The 20,234-nt window shown below is 38.8% G+C and overlaps 1 protein-coding gene across 4 annotated transcripts in view; it reads right to left on the minus strand.

The window, feature by feature from the left end:
• Positions 1-12,464, minus strand: part of NCOA5 (nuclear receptor coactivator 5) — a 28,524-nt gene extending 16,060 nt beyond the window's left edge. For 2 of the 4 annotated variants that reach the window (XM_006202474.4, XM_015237766.3), the window contains exons 1-2: positions 12,311-12,464; positions 1,617-1,683 (exon numbers count right to left, since the gene is read on the minus strand). In XM_006202474.4, coding sequence (XP_006202536.1) covers positions 1,617-1,654 — 38 coding nt within the window. In that variant the 5' untranslated portion in view covers positions 1,655-1,683; positions 12,311-12,464. The remainder of the gene's footprint in view (positions 1-1,616; positions 1,684-12,310) is intronic. The other 2 variants (XM_031687754.2, XM_031687756.2) reach the window with 1 other exon arrangement.
• Between the last annotated feature and the right edge of the window lie 7,770 nt (positions 12,465-20,234).

Below are 20,234 nucleotides of genomic sequence, written 5' to 3' on the forward strand. Positions count from 1 at the left end.
CATTAGATGCAAACTCCTAGTACTTGTATTCCATGTTTACTGGAATAACAAGGAACAACACAGTTGGGACTGCCCAACATCTGCAGCACTGTCAGATACAGCACAACAGAAGCAGACATTGTATGGAACTGCTGAAGTTCTACAGGATTCGTTTATATTCTTTAGGATATTCACACATACACACAAAATCAATCAATACTGTATTTACCTGCAAGCTGCAGGCATTCCTTATGGTGTTAGAATGAACAGAATACCAATGTATATGCTCACTTCTGCAGTGAAACCAATGAATGACCAGGGCATCCACCTAATAGCTGTAGTGTAGCTTTAGTTATGGTGTCAGATTCAACTCCTCTGTGTGGGCAGAGTGCTCAAAGAATCCAACTGAAATCAGCAGCGTTACTTTGTCCCTGCCTGAACTCTGCAGAACAGACATGTATATGTATAATCTGTTTCTGGTAGCTTAGAAAATACCCTTCATATCCAAGTGGGGGCATATACACCAAACACACAGCAGCCATACTCTACCATTAGTAGGTAACAATGAATACAGGTGTTTTTCTCCCAAAGCAGGATAGCTGTATGTTATATGTAACTAACTGCTCAGATAGCTGGGTGTATCCCCAGTGACCTGTGGAGCTATCAGTACAGACTAGGAGTCATCATACTCAACACTGTTCAGTTCATCACAGGAAATGCAGTTTATGGTGGTAAATAGTTTAGGTATGTAGTTTACTGTGGAAAACTGGCATTTTCACTTAGGAGCAAAGGCAAAATCCATACTGAGTATTCACTTGGGCCATGAAGAGATACCAGATATGAAATATGTGTTTGCATTCCACACAAAACTGCACACACTGCATCCACCTGTATGCTCTTTATGGGGCCAGACAATTGAATACAATACACTCATCTTTGGTGTAAATGGTAACATTAATAAGGCTCCTCTTTGAGAGAAGGGGCCAATTTAATGCATATCTCAAGGGTAAACATCAGGACCATCTCTTCTGTAAATACTGGAAGGAAGAATATTTGGGGAAATGCCTTTTATCTCCAGGAAAGCTAAGAAAAAGGGAGACTTCTGAGAGGTGGAGTGTTTTTGCCCTTTTTATTTCCCCTCAATAGGTAACCCAAGCATGAGAGCAAACGGGATCGGCAGCACAGGCACAGCAGCAATCTCTCAAGCAGCACTTTCTGTAAACCTGGGTTAACATCTGGACCGGCAGCCATTTGGAATGAAGAGTCGAATCTCTGCTGCCTGCTGCGGTGCAGCATGGCACACGCCAACGACCCTGGGGCACTCCTCCTGCTGTGGAGGCTCCCATTGACACGTGAACTGAGGACAGAGGTTTATCCTCTTCCAATCGCCTGCAACTCGTGTCACAAGCTGAACTTGCTGGGTTTGCCACCGAAAACACAAAGCTTCCTCTGCATCTCCTGATGTATGTTTTAAAAAAGCAGCAAGGCCCCTTCACGCAAGGTTCATGTTCTTATTGTTCGCTTGAGCGTTTCTGATTTGTTGGGGGGGGGAGAAAAGACCCTTGATGTACGAAGTTGGGCTTAACTCCCCAGAGCCCAACTCTCCCAAGGGAACTCACTGCTTCAGGGTACTTTACCTTCGTGTGGGGCTGGGTCTTGATGGAGCCGTATTCATATTTCTTCTTTCCGCTGCCTTATTAATATCTGAAAAGAATAATCAACCCATCTGTTCAATGCTACGGAATAAAAATAAGATCATCAGCACATTTCAAATGAAAGCAACAACCAAAAAAACTACAGTGACAACCAGATGGTGTAAGAAAATCCATTCAGCAGACACACTGTCACTTGGGCAATTTTTATTAAGTTACGGCAGTACATTGTCATGGCTTGGTAGGGAATGTCCCTCAGTTTTCTAGCTAACACATAATTTGTAAAAAAGTGATTATGTCAATCCTTTAACATTTCGTCAAGCCTAAACCTAACACCTACCCCCTCTAAAAGGGGAAAAGGTTGTCTTCTAAACTCTTGAAGAGCCAGCTGTCAGATTCTCTTTTGAGGGGAGGAGAAAGAGAGAAAGAGAGTTTAAAAAAAAGAGTAAAGGCAAATAATTCCATTTTAGGTCACAAAGAAGTAATGGCTGCAATCCATCATCTTAAAACTTCCAATAATCTATGAAGCAAGGTCTCCTTTTAGTTTGCCTTGTGTTGCATTCCATTGGATAGAATCTTCCAAAATGAGATGTAGGAAATAAACTGATTAATTTTTTTCTGAACAAAGTATATGACATATTAACATTTATAACCCTCATAGGTAAGTACCTAAGAATAAACACTGGCACTTGGTATAGTAGGGTTAGGTAATAAAACACTCCTCATAAGTTTTCATTACAGAAGCCTGGCCCCTAGACCACTAGATAAAGGAAAACAGTGGAAATATACAAACTTACAGAAAGCCAATTTGTGTAGTTAAAGCCTGCCTGCTAAAAACAAAACAAACTTGCTTTGCAAAAACTGAAGTGAATAATATTACCATGTCTAAGAAGTGATGATGTATCTGAAGAAATGTACCGATTTATGCCCAAAGATAACACTTGACAATTTTTATATGACTTAAAGTTTTCATACTTTGGTAAATAGAGGAATAAAACTGCTTTCTGCTGCAATGTAATTTTATTCCCCAAACGACAGTGCATCTAATGACATTAAATGGTACTAAGCACAAAATAGTAATTACGTATTTGAAAAATTCTAACCAGAGTCCTGTCACATGAAAGACCACAGTAATACCAAAAAACTTAAGTGGTCTGGTACAGACTTTACTCTGCTATGCTGTCAACTTTTGAGTTCCTGTTTTAAGTGAGAATAATCTTCAATTTCATTTTAAGTCAGAAGTCTATTATCCTTAAGAGAATGGCTATTGACAAAACTGAAGGTAACATACCTAAATAGTCAGAGAAGTATATTCTACCTAAATTGTCGCTTGCTTTTTGAATTGAGCAGACACAAGCTATAATCTATTTTTAAAGAATCAGGAAACATGTTCTATAGGACTTGGCCAGTAATATCTGATCGTGGCTTTGGCACTGCACATCACCGTTTACGACCCTTAAAGTTCACTAAGGCCTGAATTACATATTACAATAATGACAGGCCTTATGATGACCATCTAGTTCTTTTATACGTAACTGTGAAGAATACCAGTTCAAGTTTAGAAGAAGGGCCTACTGACCTAGTCTGCTCACTTACTTTGTACTGCTTTCTAATATACGGCGACCATGATTCAGAGAGGAATGTAATGTCTTTGATTATTTAAGTAGTTTTCAAAGTACCTCTGGGATACAGGGGCAGTGGTGGTAGTGAGTGCAGATTTCTTTTAAATAAGTACCATATTTTCCAGCAGGATTCTATGTATTATTAAATGGTCCTGTGAATAAAGAAAACTCACCTAACATTGACTTGACCTGGTAAACATTTAGAGTATGGAATATATGGTACTACTTTAATTGGTATCTTTAAATTTATACAATTTGCCCTCATAATATAAAAAGGACTATTATACTGTATAATTATAGCCAATTCTGTGAGTGCCTACATATAGGCAGGACTAGGGAGACCAAAGCAGTCATGTACTATGTACCTTTGGGGCAAAAGTGGTTCCAGGTGGACTGAAGGAGATAAATATTTTCCTCTGACAAGGTGAGTTTTTCCCGCAATCATTTGAAAGATTACTTAAAAATTCAAGATTACATCTTTAAGCCATTCTGATTATAATTTGCCTCCTAGTATCCATGGAGTAGTCCAAAGCAATCATATTTGAATGATGTGGCTTATGCTTTGTCTGCAAAAAAGAGAACTCTCAGACTGGTTTCTTATTTTGGGGGTTTAGCAAACTTCTAGTGTAGTAAGTCAATGGTTTGTTTATTCATTCCTACTTAAATATCTACTTTGAGTGAGATATGGAGAAAATAAGACCTGGGAAACTCTGACAGTTTCACTGCCAATCTAAGAAGACTGCTCAGTTAGGAAAGGGGTGGATGGTTTTTCAGGGAGAGTTATGAAAAACTATCATCACCACCAATTCCTATACACAAAAAATCCTAACATACAAGCACACAGAATTTTTAGAAAACCTATGAGTTCAGAAATATGGGAAGAACAGAGAAGATACCAAAAGTACAAACAACCTCAGGTTACTGATCATGGTACAGCAAAGACTTAAAGAATCAGGAAAATAAAAAACCTTGCCCCATCTCAATGAGCTGTCATATAATTTGAAAACTCATAAATTGGAGGTTGGAGGTTCATTTGAAGAAATTTCTCTTCGAAATGCAAATACTGGGACTAGTAAAAGGGGCTTTTGTATTAATTAGTTGAATCAGATTATTTTTCTTCCTAAATCACTACAGAGATACATAATTTACACGAAGGAAACAGAAATGATGTTAATGTAAAGGAGAAGGAAAAAACAGACAAAAAGACCATTTGGGGAACTTTCTGGACATTAGGTGGGAGCTAAAATTGGAGAGAATTTAATCAACAAGAGGGCAGTGGCAACTTAGGAGTCTCCAAGGAGAGGTGGAATGCCTCCTCTGCATAGAAAAGGGAAGAAATGGTGCTTCTTTCTCTTCCTGCTGTAGTTTACCCTGGTCAAGTCAGGCTCTTAGTGTCTCTTTCCTCTTAGCTTGGTTGGTAGTTCTATACTTTGTCAATTACATTAGCAACATGAATGCCATTCAAAATCATCATCACCACTAAGTACTTTACCATGGCCTGAATATCTATAATTTCCAAGTGGAGAAAACAGTTAAAAGCACTTCTCAGGTAAGAATTTTTAGACAAGAAAAATAGCACTAACTGAAGGGATTTACATTTAAAAAAAAAAGGGAAAATCTAGAAAACATGTTATACAGGAAGTGGCAGAGTGCTTTTAAATCACAAAAGAACGGGGTAAAAAACTCCCAAAGGAGACACAATGTCTAATCTACAATTTTATTTTAGAGTAATATGCCAGACAGGGTTCACACAATGGTCCCTGCATAATGTTATAAACAAAAATGCATGTTTCATTCATAGTATCACGAACTGCTTTGCTCTATTTTTTAATTGTACACTGTAAACCAATTCTTTTCACCTTGAAACCAATTTTTACACTACACAGGCTACTGCAATGGAAAACAGTGGACTATTCTAAATGAGTGTAGTATGAACCACATTTGACAGTACCACCATGGCTGTTGAAAGGATCCAGAAGCCTATACAATTTCATAAGTGATTACAAATGAAATAAAGCTTGCTAAAAGGCCTAGTTGAAAACCAACTAACAATCAGTAATTATTAAATTGGAAATGCATGATGATAATGATAATGCTACTGGGAAAACCACACTGACAAGACAGTGGATATCACACATTAAACTCTCAAAACTGGGAAGGGACTTCCCATTTAAATTTTATTTATGAAGATGACTTTAACGGTATTATTTTAACACCAGGGATATTATAACGAGTTCCACTGTAACGAGTCAGGGAAACAAGAATGCTCTGTTTGGTATTTTTAAATTTTATTTTATAATGAAGTACAGTCAATTTACAATGTTGTGTCAGTTTCTGTTTCTAAATCAATCCTACAAGCTCACTTTGAAAACTATGCATTCTGTCACATTTGATTATCTCCTCCATTTCTAATTAAAATAATTATTCTGTCTTTAAATATATTAGAATATTATTCTTGGGAATAGGAATGGGGGACACAATGATAACTTATATTTACAGAACGCTTACTCTGTCCCAGAGCCTGTACTAAAAACATTATGTGCATTATTTCATGTAACTCTTTCTACCACTCTTGGAGTTAAGTACTATTATGATCTCTATTTTACAAATGAGGAAATTGAAGTTTAGAGGAATTAAGTGACTTATCTGAGGTTACCAGATGATCAGGAGGCAGAGCTAGAACTCAAAACCAGGTCTGTCTGGCACCAAAGTGCTTAAACATGCCTCTGGCAGGGAGTGCAAAAAACTGATTTCCATTTTGAACACTTTTTAAAGGACTCTCTGATTAAATGCTGATGAAACCTAGAAAAGGCCCAGTCTATGCTGGTCACTCCAATGTTTAAGTGCCCCACTCAACAGGGTAGGACCTACTTATTCAGTTACCACTTCAATTTCTATCACCTCAAACGTTTCTAGCTTTTGCTACTGACAATCTATTTGCTTCAACAACTTGGACAAAAATTCTCTATCAACATTTAACTTCTGTCCCATTTTACTTCTTTTGAGGAAAGAACACTTGGCTGGGATCAGCAAATCTGAGTTTCAGTCCTATTCTGGGGGTAGGGGGTGGGGTCAAGTCACTTGATGTACAAGTCGGGATCTGTAGAGAACTAAATTAATGAACTTGAAAAGTACAGTTTATAATCAGTATAACAAATGGTTCTGTATCTACTATGTGTCATACTCTGCACTAAGTCTTGGACGTAAGAAAATAACAAGGCTAAAGTCTCTGTCTTAAAAGAGCTCACTGTTTATAAAAGAGAGAGGCACATGCACATAGAGAATCACAACACAATTTCAAGTGGGATTATGGCAGAGATAACTGTGTATGTATGCTGTAGGGAAGAGGAGCAGGGCAGAGAGAAGACTAGGAAGAATAGGGGACAGGGGAGAGGTGGCAGAGGTGGCGAAGGCCTAAGAGTGACATTTAAACTGAGTCTTGAAGGATGAGAAAAGGTTACCAGAAAGAGAGAAGTCATTCAAGCATATGCAAAGGGAAAGGAATGGTGTGAAGGACATAATAAGTTAGAAATACTATAGGAAGTTTAATGCAGGGAATGGGAGAACAGGAGGAGGAAAGAGAGGAATTACAGATGCAAGCCAGAGTGAACTAGATAAAAAACTGCTATAAAAAAGGAAGAAACTGGTGGCAAGAGGACCTATTAAGAGGCTATGAACTGAACTACCATATATAGAGTTTCAGTGAAGTCAAATTTATGAAGGCTTCCTGTATGTGTATTATCCAAAAAATGAGGGAAGGGAGGAGTATTTAAACCTAAGACATTCAAAATACTGCCCATAATAATAATATTCAAGGATCATTGGTTTGACACTGAAGGGAATAGGTGGGAGAACAATATTTAAAAGGTTATGATTTTACCTTCAATAAAGGGATAGAAAATGAACTTATGGCCAGAAGTGTCACTATTTAATAGCCAACAATCCATTGATCAGAAAGAAATAAACAAATCACCCTTCCATAATTTTTTCTACTTTCTTAAAATCTAATTGTGATAAAAAACACATAACATACATTTATCATATTAACCATTTTTTAGCATACAATTCAGTAGTGCTATCTACAGTCACACTGTTGTGCAACAGGTCTCCAGAACTTTTTCATCTTGCAAAACTAACTCTCTTATATCCATTAAACAACTCCTTATTGCCCCTATATATATTTTTTTTCAGTTTCTACATTGCATTTCTTTAATAAGAGTCATCAGCACTACCTAAGATTTTCAGATCCCATCTCAAACTTTTATAATCTAAGGATTAAGCCTAGGAATCTATATTTTAACAAGTTTCTCAGGTGATCCTTGGCAGGCATTTGGGAACTACAGCACTTACATTATTATCTATTTACCTCTTTAGCTTATACATAACATGTACTTAGGTCTTTCATTTAGAAGCCCCTTTAAACTCCTGTGTTCAAGGAGAAATAACTCACAAATATAAACTGTTACAAAGAACATGTCAAAACAATGGCTAAAATCTGTAAAAATACAATCCCTGAAAACAGTATAGAAAGTATAATCACACAGAAACCTCCAAAGGAAATGGGATCATCAACCAAAGTTTCTACCATGCTAAAGGTGGTAATAATAATAATAATAATAATAATAATAATAATATCTGAGTATAAGGTTAGTGCTCCTTGCTCCCACAAGGAGGAGTGTGCAGTCCACTACTTCCCTTCAATTTCATCTGATCATTTAAAAAATACCCTGAAAATTTAAATTTCTTTTTCCAATCATGTAGTTATAAACTGGCAGGAAAAATACTCTTTACAAAAAAAGAAAAATGGCCACACATACATATAATTTCATATTCACACCACTACAAGTGAAGTGGAGCAAACCTAGTTACTAAGTAGACCACAAAATCTTGGTAGGTCTGCTTTCTTCTTAAGGTGAAAGCATCTGACTGATATGAATGGAAGGAATTAAAATATTGAAAACCACAGACATTCTAACTATTCCTATTACCTCTAGTTCAAATTATGAAGCTAAAAAACATTTTACAGTTAAAATTAAGGTCTTGCTTAAAACAAATCCATTAATGTAAATCCAACCATAAACCAGAGCTGTCAATTCCCATTAGTAATACACTAATTAGTATATAAATAGATTAGTACTAGAATGTGCTTCAATCTTCCATTTCCAGTGAAAACTCATTTACTAAAGCCCTAAATCAAGAGTTCTCAAAACTTTAATGTACATAAAAACCACAGGGTGGCTTCTGAAAGGCAGATTCCCTGGCTCCCACCTTCAGAGACCGATCAGTTGGGAGTTGGGGTGGGGAGCTGCATCCAAGGATCTGTATTTCCAACAAGCTATTCTAGTGACTCTGATACTATTCTAATTTAAGTTTCCCAAATGCTGCAAAAAGTTCAGTTAAATGCTTATAATCCTAAGTTTTAAAACCGAATGAAAACCATGTTTCTTCTAATTTTTTCTTTTGGATATTAAAAATAATTTCTGAAGAGATTAAAAATAAACATCTTGTATCATCTCTGACCCTAAATACCTGTTATTATTATCTCAATCTCCAACTGCATAATTAAGTATATTCACTTAAAACCAAGTTACCTATACCACAAATTTCTTCAAAGCTTGCCCACTAGCTACAGGATCAACCTAATCTTCAGTATTTAATCATTCCAGATCCAAATCAGGGGACCACTCAAAATATTTTACAGAACTAAAGTTACCTCAAGATATTTTTTAGAGACACTCCACTTTATAACTGTTCACAATTGCAACTTAGGTTGCCCTGATCCTTGCCTAGAGTTGTTAATCTTTACATAGGCCAACAATAATGTTGTTCTAAATATAAAATAAATGGAAAAGAGCTTTATGGTCTAGAAGAGTTTTTATTCATTGAAGGTAATTATTTTCTTACCATAAAAGTTATTAGTCCAGTTGACCTATTATCTCTTATTTTTTTAGTGATAGGATAAAGAATGAAAATGACCATCCCTATAAATATTCATGTCTGGTGGTAATAAAACCACCATTTAAAAAGCAGCAGGCATGCTGGTATTATATATTTAGCTGTCAGAATACTTCATATTTCCCTAATGTGTTGCTGCTTCAGACAGTGGCCTTACCCTGATCCTTTCATTAATGCATCTCATTAACGAGAATAACAGAGGACAATTTTCTGTTGGTGCTTTGCCCTTTTAACTTCTTGATAGTTTACTTCAACTCTGCCTAAGCTCAACAGTCTAGACAAATGTGTATGCTGTTCACAGGACAAATCCTTTGACATAAGAAAGCTGATGGAGATTTAAAAGTACTTGTCTTAAAGGCACGTGGTAATCATTAGTTAACCTCAAGGTATGGAGAGGAAACTGAAAGTAGCAGAAAGAGAACTCACTTTTGGGAAACACTACTACTTCAAGATATTCAAGGGAGGAAAGAAAAAGAAAAGTATCACAATACCTTCCTCTCTTGGACATCTACATTGCACATGTTAAAGCCTCTGAGAAGTTCTGGAGTAAAGACACAGCTTTACCTCAGTATTTCCCAATTTTGCTTGACCACAAAATCCTTTATTTTCAGTAATATCTTGAATATACTAAATATGTGATTTGGGCAAGAAATCCAGCCTTTCTGAGCCATTGTTTACTCATGTGCAAAAAAGATATCTACAAACTTCACAAGATGATTGTTGGGAGAAAGTGAGTTGCTATTTGTAAACCTGTTTTGTGTACCAAATGCACTGCTGGTTGTATGTTATCATTACCACCAAGAATAATGGAGTTTAGTAATAGATGTTTCATTTCTTATGTGGAGAGCCAAAAACAAAGAAAAAATGTAAACAGAAGGGAATAAAATATCAAATATATTTCCTTCAAAGGTTTTCCCATTCTTAAAAGCACAACTGAATTCCAACAATTTGCAATTAATAATAAGGCTGTACAAAGGCACTGCCATCTGCAGGCCATAGAGATGGAATGCTTGCAATAGTTATTTAAAAAGAAGTTTCAAACCATCAGGTGCTCTTTCTTGTCAGACTTCTAAAGCCTTCCCGAAAGATGTTTATTCCTAGCTTTTGAGCACTAGTATATGAGGCTCCATTTGCTGAAGTTCTAAAACTGACTAGAGTAAAATAAAATTCTCATTTCTTCTCCGCATAGGACTGTGTTAGAAATGTGAAGAAAATCACCTTAGCCTTATGTAAGTTCTATACTGTGCTCATACAAAGTAACCCCAAAGAGTATGGATTTTTAACACAGCCTTTGAGGGAAAAAACCCTTGAATGGCTTAAGCTGACTTTTCCTTCCATGAGTTAAAGAAAATCTGCTCTCTCACACACAAAAACACAGCTTATGGATAGACTACAAATAGAATAGACTGTTAACTAATGAATGAGTTAATTTGTCAATGCCTACTTCAAAGTGTGGTGTTTGCGCGACATTGAACAACCTGCACCTAGAAAAATTCCTTCTACTGGGCCTTGCAATACTGTTTCTCCAGCACATTCTACAAGGAAAATCACTGTTCCTATGTTTCAGATTATAAGACTGTGTCAGAAGTTTAAAAGAGTATCTGGAGAGTGTCAGATGAGCTAACAGAAAGGCAATGCAACCAGAACGAAAGAAGAAACTGACGTTAACCTGTAGCCAAGTGATCGCCAATACAACGCAAAGCTTGGACTTTATTGTTTTGGAAAAGTCAACATGAGAAAGTTAGTTTTCACACCCAAACTGACTCATACCGAAAACATTAAATTTAGAGTTGTCAAAAACCCAAACTGCTCCATCGGCGTTTGCAGAAACATTTTTTTTTTTTGAACTGTCAGGTAGCTAACACATCACAATGTTACAAGAAAATTGAGGAGGCACACCCGGTGCCCTTGAGCGCACAGTTCCTGAAGTTCTCTGGGACTATCATTCGTTAAGTTAATAATGAGAGCAGTTTACAACGAGAAAGCTTTATAATATTATCCCCGACGACCCTGGGATATTTCATGGAATCCGCTAAGTCTCAGGGAAAAATTCTGTTAAGAGCTAAAGGCGGGAGGTCCACAATTAACCCCATAAGACTCCTAGGGCAGCGTTTCCCAAAGCGTGGAACGCAGAGTAATTTCAGGAGGAACAAGGACACACTTTATTTTGATAGACAAGTGTTTATTTTTTTTTAACGAGCATTAGAAAAATAAATGGCTTTCCATTATGCGGGTTGTGGTTTACGTTTCCACCTTAAACAAATGTATTTAAGAAGGAGGAAAAAAAAGAGTCAGAGGAAAGAAAATAACATTTGATAAATAAATAGCAGTACAGATGGGGACACGGACATAAAAGTGCAACGCGAGAAGCTGAAACTGGGGAAACGCCGTCTTAACAAAAGCCCCCCGGCGCGTTGTCCGGGTGCGGAAAGTGCTCGGGGTCCGGGGAGAGCCAGCAGGTCGAGGCGCCGGCTCTGTTGCTAGTTGCCGGGGTAACCTCGGGCTGAGTTTCTTTCCCCGTTTCCTGGGCCCGGGTCCGCGTTATAAAATGGGTAGGGGTGTCACCTAACAACGAGACGCCTCGAGAATGCTGTCAAGGGGCCGAGAGGCGGCAACGATGGGGGACGGCGCGCTCGGTTCGCCGCTCTGGGCCGCGCGCCCAGGAGAACGCCGGGTGAGGCCGGCCTCCTCGGCCCGGGTTCGAATCCCGACTGCGCCAGCAAGTCGCTGAGGACCCGCAAGCGAGTGACTTCACATTTCGAGAAGGGGGCGCGAGATGTGCAGCCCTAGCCTACAGAAGACCCTGGAGGACTATTATCGGCGGGTCGCGCACAGATGGGCGGCGGCGGTGCGGCGCCGCAAACCCCGGGTCCACCACTGGCAGCCCCGGCTGGCCAGGCCTGCGCCGGACCGGAGCCAGAGAAGGCCGCGCCCCGCACAGGGCATGCGCAGCCCCGCGCGCGCCCGGAGAGGAGCCGAGGCCGCGGCCGCGCGTCGAGCGGGCCCTCCCGCCTCAGCCTCCCCATCCGGCCCTGGCCCCCCTCAACCGCCTGCCCGTCAACCCCACGCCTCGGCGGACGGCCACCGTTTCCTGGCACTCACCGCTACCAGCGCGGCGGGCTCCCGGCCGCTCCTTCCCCTCAGGCCCGCCGCTGCCGCCTCCGCCTCAGCCCACCTGCCCACCGTAGGACAAAGGCGCCACCAACCGACCGGCGCGGGCACGAGGCAATGGCGGCCGGGGCGGAGAGTGGGGGCAGAGGGCGCGCACGCAGCGGCAGGCGCGGCAATGTCGCAAGAGCGCGAGGGTTTGCGGCAGGGCTGAGTTGGGGCGTCGATCTCCTTAGCAACGAGGGCGGGGTTGTGGCTTGAGCGGCGGTTGAGAACGCGAGGGGTTGCCTAGTAACCGTATCTCGACCGAGGATGGGTCCCAGGCCTGGTTTTTTCCACCCTGAAGGGCTTCGTCTTTCTTCTGATTTTCAGAGTACCTTCTTTCCTCTTTAACTGTAGTAATGGATCATTTAAATCTTAAAATACTTTGATTTCGTTTTGCATAAAACTCCAACTGTAGATGTGTGTATTGGAGATTAGTATGTATGCTCCTGTAACCTCTGGATCACAAGGAACAAAGAGAGCAGAGAGGTAGAGAAAAGGTTTTATTTAAATTTACATTTAAATAGGCTGTGTATTCTATTAGTTTCACTGACAAGAGGCAAAAGGCTTCCGGTAATATAGTCACAGGTTCTTCTTGAGTTATTTATTTCTTCCTGGAATATTCATTCAATGTCAAAAATAAATTTCCCAGAATGTAACTGTTGACCCTGAAGCATGTAAAATGTTGTATTGTTCATTTACTCTATACAATATATTTATAACAGGGAATGGGATTTGCTCACACGATTGTAAATACGCTCTTTTACATACATACAGAGATGGCTATGTGAATCAGGTAGGCTTTTTGATTATTTAAGAAAATGCCCCAGATCCCATAGGGTCTAATTTTTCTCTTTTTGAATAGTGCATGCCAAATAAAATTGGCAGCTGTGGAATTTGAACACTGTGGGAAGTCACATTTCTTTCACACCAACTTGTTTCACTCACTGATCTATCATACACCTACTTGCTAGGCACTATCATGAGCAAATGCAGACCTATCTCTGCTATCTTGGAGATTACTGTCTAGCAGAGAGATAGAATTAGACGAATAATCACACAAGTACAAATAAAAATAATCGAAGGAAAGAAATAGGGATGCACTCTGTTGCCTAGTTTTTCTCCTTGTGAATAGTGCAGGGTTTGTCTGATGCCTATGAGCAGATATACTTAGCCTTTAGACCCTTACCATAATTCATCATGGTACCTGGGAAAATGGAAGCGGTGTGGTTTTTCCCGCCTCTGCTGAGAGGTCCCAAAGGCAGATATAGACTTGAACTCCCAGGGATTTTCCCTTTACTTTATTCCAGATTGTTCACTCACTCTAGGTGAGAAGTCTCAGGACTTTGTGGATTTGCCTGCTTTCCTGATATCCTTCTGTGAGTGAAGTTAAAAACCACACTTGATTCAGTTCAGAATCTTCTGCTTCTTTCCTTGGTTACCCCGTTTTGATGCTTTTGCCATAAAGTTGTACCCTTTTCATTGCTTGGTTGAATTAATTCTCTTGATTAATTTTGGGGGTATCATTTAACTTAATTTTTCATTATTACTTTTTGGTTAGCTATCCAGGTACAGTGATTCTGTGACTCAACTTCATCTTGCTATCCTTACCCACCCAGAAGTTTCACATTATCTCCTTTAGTCTTCACAACAACTCTATGTGATAGATACTATATAATTTATCTTTTATAATTTTATTTTTATTTCTGGGCTCTCTATTCTGTTCTGATACTATATAATTTAAACTTTAAAAATTCCTTAACATTTCAAACATACAGTAAACTACATAAGATAATATAATACATACCTTTTTCTTGCTCCTAATACTCTCTTGCCATCTCCTTCCTCTCTCTTCTAGAGATAATCACTCTCCTGAAATACATTTTCATGTATGTTTTGTACTTTTATTATAGAGTGGTGTGTGTGTGTATATTATACATATATATTAAATATATATACATCATCTGTATACTATTGTTTAATATGTTTAGATATATATTATGTATCTTTTCACAATTTGCTTTTATTGTTTTAACTGTACTAGGTTTTCAGGATTAAACTGTACTGAAACATATAGCTAGTTTAGTAGTTCTTAAAGTGTAGTCCTTAGACCAGCAAGTAGCAGTAGTAACCTTGAGAACTTGTTAGAAATGCAGAATTTTGGCTCTACCCAAGACTCACTGAATCAGAAACTCTAGGGATAGGATCCAGCAGTTCGTCCTTTGCCGAGCCCTTCTGGAGATTCTGATGCACCCTAAAGTTTGAGAACTACTGCTCTAACTTATTCATTTTATATGCTGTATAATATTTTATTGTATGACTCAATCACAGTTTATATATCTGTACTATAGAACACTTAGATTTCTATTACAAGGAGTCATGCGTTGAACACATTGGTACATATCTCCTTGTGTACACATGTCAGAGTTTTCTAAAATACACACTTAGGCATGAAATCAATGACTTTGTAGTATATCACATCTTGAACTTTAGGAGATTTATAGCCAGATTGCTCTCCAGAGAAGTATTAATATATACTCTTGCCAGCAATATAGAAGTACCATTTCTAGATATCCTTGCCAACTTTTCACCTTTTCAGACTTTATTCATTTATTTATTTTTGCTCATAACAATAGGTGTGAAATGATATCTTTGTTGTTTTAGTTTTAATTTTCCTGAATTTAGTTATATTGAGCATCTTTTCTTACAGACTATCTGGGTTTCTTCCTTTATGAATTGCCTGTTGATATTTCCGGACCTTTTTTTTTTCCTTTAAAAATTTTTTTCTTCCAGTTTTATTGAGCTATAGTTGACATACAGTAATGTATACATTTTTTTTTTTTTGGTGGAGGGGGAATTAATTAGGTTGTATTTATTTGTCTATTGTAATGGAAGTACTGGGAATTGACCCCAGGGCCTCGTGCTTGCTAGGCACGCACTCTACCACTGAGCTATGCTCTCCCCACTGGACCACTTTTCTGTTGGGTTTATTTACACTTTCTTATTGATCCATAAGAATTGTTTATATATTCTGGATTCTGATCTCCTGTTATGTCTTCTTTTGTGGTTTGTTGTTTTGCTTTGTTTATGGTGTCTTGTAATTCAAAAGTTTAAAAATTTAATGTAGTCATATGTTTCAATCTTTCCCTTTATGGTTTGTAGCATTCTGTGTCTTGTTTAAGGATTCATTCCCTCTCCTGATGTCATGTAGATATTCGCCTTGGTAAATGCTATTATTATGTCAATTTTATAGGTAAGTCATTTGAATCATCGAGAACTTACATGACTTGCCCAAGGTCACAGAGCACTGGAGGTCAGTGACTTGGGCTCTTGACTGCCAGGTTGCTGTACATTCATTCCACAATTGAGGAACTTCTTGCCATCCTGTTTCACTAGTTGTCTCATGAGAACACTTCTCAGCCTTTTCCTGTAGATATAGAGGATGTGCAGAGTTCAGGCAGGCTGCAGGTTAAGCGCAATTCTCATTGGCTATACCATGAAACCCTCTGGCTCTAAACTTCATGATTCTTAAAAATAGTTGCAAAAAGTAGGACAAAGAATTCCTGAATATCCTTCACCCAGATTCTCCAAATGTTGAGCATTTCACCTTATTTGCTTTATAATAACTCTGTTTCTTTGTATTACCTAATCCACAGTGTTAGATGAAATACTTAGTATCTCAGTATTATCTCTATAGTATCTTTGTATCATCATGCCTATTATTTGAATTTCACCAGTTGTCCCACTAATGTTCATTAGAGCAAAAGAAACTATTTTTCTGGTCCAGGATCCAGCCTAGGGTTACATGTTGCCTTTAACTTTCAAGTCTCTTCTGTCTCCTTTAATCTGCAACAGTTCCTCAGTCTTTCTTTGTTTTTTGTGACCTTGACTTTTTTGAAGAGTTCAGGCTGTTTATTTTATAGAACGTCCCTCATTGAGGCTTGTCTTATATTTCTTCATTGTTAAGTTCAGATTATACACTTTTTGGCAGGAAGACACAGAAGTGATGCTCTGTCCTTCTCAGCCAGTAACTTTCTTTTGACTAGAACCCTCTGCAATATTACATGCATAAATGCATTTTTTTCCCCAGGCTGAAGGGCTAATATATCTTATTTTCAAATCTCAGAGGAGTCACCTGATCAAGAAACTCTTCATTCCTCTTTGCTGGTCTTGGTGGGGGTCCTTGGCCTCTGAGAGAGGTGAGGAGAGAGGCATTGAGAATGAGGGCAGACAGGGTTGCCACTTAACACAACAGGCTTCACAACATCCCTCTCCCTGGCCCACCCTGGACCCAAACTCTCTGTTTGGGGAGTTTACCATTTATGAAGTGGATCACAATCAGACTGTCCCACATCCACAACTCCACTCTACCACTTCCCAGCTGGGCCAACTTGAGCTTGTTCTTTAACTTCCCATGCCTCATTTTCTTCATATGTAAATTGGGGATAAGAATAGAGCATACCTCATACGGTCAGTATAAAGTAAGTTAAATGAAATGAAGTAGCACATATCACTCATAAAGTTCTTAGAATCATGTCTGGCTCACCACACGGACTCATCAGCTCATAGATCTCATGTAGGTTCATTTTATGACACCATAGTTTTTGTCTTTCTATAGGTTTGCTTGTGCTAACTGCTTGTTACACCATCCCTAGAAAATAGAAGCCCTTGGGTTTTCATGGACTACTTTGTTCATAGGTAGAATAAATGCAATAAATGTCACTGGAAGTTGATCAGTGAGTCCTTGTTCTTCAGGACACTTGTGGTGGGTGTGGAGGGGACTTTGTTTGTGGTTATACAGAGTCTTAACAAAGCTAATAGCTTCTCAGAGGAAGATTCTGACAATAAAGTGGATCAGAATGGGTCTGGCCCCACTTGGCAAGTGCTGTTGTATGTTGAAAGAGTTGGCTCAAGAGCAGCAGAGCAGTCACTAAGGTCCCTCGCAGCCTTCAGGGACAGCCTCCATGACAAATCCATTCATATCAGGATGGCTCCATACAACCATGGTAGTCAGAATAATGTCCTCCAAAAGATGTTCACATTCTAATCTCTGGAACCTGTGACATATTCACAGGTTATATGGCACAGGGACTTTGGAAATGTCACTAGACTAAGGATCTTGAGGTGGGGAGATAATCCTTGATTAATCAGATGGGCCCACTGCTATCACAAGTGTCCTTATAAGAGGGAGGTAGGAAGGTCAGAGTCAGAGAAGAGACATGATGATGAAAGCAGGGGCAGGGGAGAGAGATGGAGTTGGAGATGGATATAGAGAAACAGAGGGAGAGGGGGATGAGGTGGGGTGGGGAGAGAGAGAGAGAGATGGGAAGATGTTACTGCACTGATGGCTTTGATGATGGAGGATGGGCCATAAGCCAAGGAATTCAGGAGGCCTTTAGAAGCTGGAAAAGGCAAGAAGACAGATTCTCCCCTGGAGCTTCCAGAAGGAACACAGCCTTGCTGACTCATTTTTGACCTTTGACTTTCATCCCTCCAGAAAAATTAATAAATATATACTTTTCTTTGCTAATTTTACTATGATTTACTTTCCCTCTTTTGATAACTAAATCTTAAATTAAAATTGATTTTCATGTATGATGTCATACGTAGGTGCTTTTTGGTATCACTTCTTTATTATATAACTCTCTTTTCTTTAGGAGGATTAAATTAAGGGCTATTCATTGTTTCTGTAATATCTCTGTTTCTATTTGAGGAAATTCACACGGTTTCAATTATTGTTACTCTAGATGGAATATACTTATTTTATTTCCAGAGCCCTGTGGAATATACTTGCGAAAACATTTAAAGATAATTATCTTTGATGTAAGTAATTGAATCTTGTTTATGCTGCTCAGATGACTAGGGAATCTGATTAATGCCCCTCTTCCTTTGAAATTCTCAAAGGATCCATCTCCTAATTTGCCTACATAGGTTGGGGTATAGAAATAGAATATAAGTAATAATAATCATAAAAAAAGGTTAAGGATAACATCAGAGAGTAGCTGAGTCAATGGAGATAATGATTCAGTGAGTCTAGGGTAGAACTTGAGAATCCACATTTTTGTTAAAAAAAAAAAAAACTCTCCCAGGTTTGCAAACCATGTGGCTAGGTAATTAAAATTGCAGAGATAACATGCCTAAAAGCTATTTACCGTATTTCAGAGTCCCTCACAAATAACCCAGACTGAGAATGTTAAATCCCTCTTACGAGGGTTAGAACTGGATAACTGGCCAAGTCAGTAGAAACAGACTCTGAAGGATGAGTGAATGTCCAGATTCCATCTTAGTGAGGTAAAGCAACCATGTTATCCTTGTTCGTACTTCCTGCGAATCAGGAAGTTGGGAAGGGTTTGTTTGAGAAGGTCCAGCTCAGAGTTAGTCTGACAGCAGGGGACAGAGCAGCTGCAGCTGGCTGGGCATCTCTCTTTCTTCATGTAGTCTCAGAGCCTCTCCACATGGTCTTGTCACATGGGCTAGTGTGGGCTTCCTCACAGCATGGCGGTCTCAGAGCACCTGTATTGCTTCAGTGGGGCTCAGGGCTCTGAGAGAGTGGCTGAAAGAACCAGGCAGGAGCTGTATTGCCTTCTATGACACAGCCTTGGTAGTCATATAGCCTCATAAGGCTGGCCAGATTCAATAGTATCCCTTAAAATATTCTCCCAATCCTTTTCCTACATTTTCATCCCCCTTCCTCCCTTCTCTGCCACTTCTTTAACTAACTTCTATTCATCCTGACGGTTTTGATTTAAATCTCATTCTTTCTTCCCATTCAGAGTAGAGAGAATAGCATGGTAGCTAGGAGTGCAGACTATGGATTAAGACTACTTGGGTCCAAATCCTGGCTCTACCATTTGCTACCCGTGTGACCTTGAGTGTGTCACCTAACCTCTCTGTGTCCCAGTTTCCTCTAGTGTAAAACAGAGATAGTGATAGGACCTATCTCAAAGGATTATTGTGAATGTTGCTGATTAACATACCTAAAACCCTTGAGCAGTATCTGCCAAGTACTGCCCAATAAGCATTAGCTGGTAGTAGTTTGTCAGCCTCTTGCATACCCTTACAGGATGGTGGATTTCTGTCTTGAAATTACTTTTTCAATCAGAGGCCATGCAATGGGATTTGAGGAAAATTTTGGGTTACTTCCTAATCCCACAGCTGAAAATAAGGGGTGCTAAACATAAAGGAGGGCCCTTTAACTTGGGGTTCATGAACTGGGAAAAACCTACTTCCTTATTTTCATTTACCTGTAACTGAAATTAAGTATTTCTCTCAACTAGGAATATAGTCAACAAACAGCAGTATTAGCAGAGCCTGCTATGTTGTCTCCAATAGAAGTCGCAGATATTTCATCTCACATTACAGTTATTGCAGATGTCTTGAATTATTGTTTACACTCATCATTACTTTGAAATTATGTAAATTTTAGACTTGCCACCAGATCTTATTACTTAATCCATTAATAGAAGCACATGCAGTGCTATAGCACACATTTGTCTTTTTAATATTTTGATGAATGTATTTCAATATAAGTGGTTTCATTTATAACTCTATTTATCATATTTTATGCATTTACAAACATTTTTCTGAGAAGTTTCCATCAGCTTCTCCAGATGGTCAGAGGGGTCCACAACACAAAAAAGCTTAAGAATCCTGCTCTAAAGAAAGTAGATAATCACTTTGACAAAAATTGTAGCAATATTTTTTGATCTGTCTCCTAAAGCAAAGGAAATAAAGGCAAAAATAAACAAATGGGATCTAATTAAACTTAAAATTTTTGCACTGCAGAGAAAACCATCTATAAAATGAAAAGACAACCTACTGAATGGAAGAAAATATGTGCAAATGATATGACTGATAAGGGGTTAATATCCAAAAT

The sequence above is a fragment of the Vicugna pacos genome, chromosome 19 (genome assembly GCF_048564905.1).
Source record: "Vicugna pacos chromosome 19, VicPac4, whole genome shotgun sequence".
Taxonomy (NCBI): Eukaryota; Metazoa; Chordata; class Mammalia; order Artiodactyla; family Camelidae; genus Vicugna; species Vicugna pacos.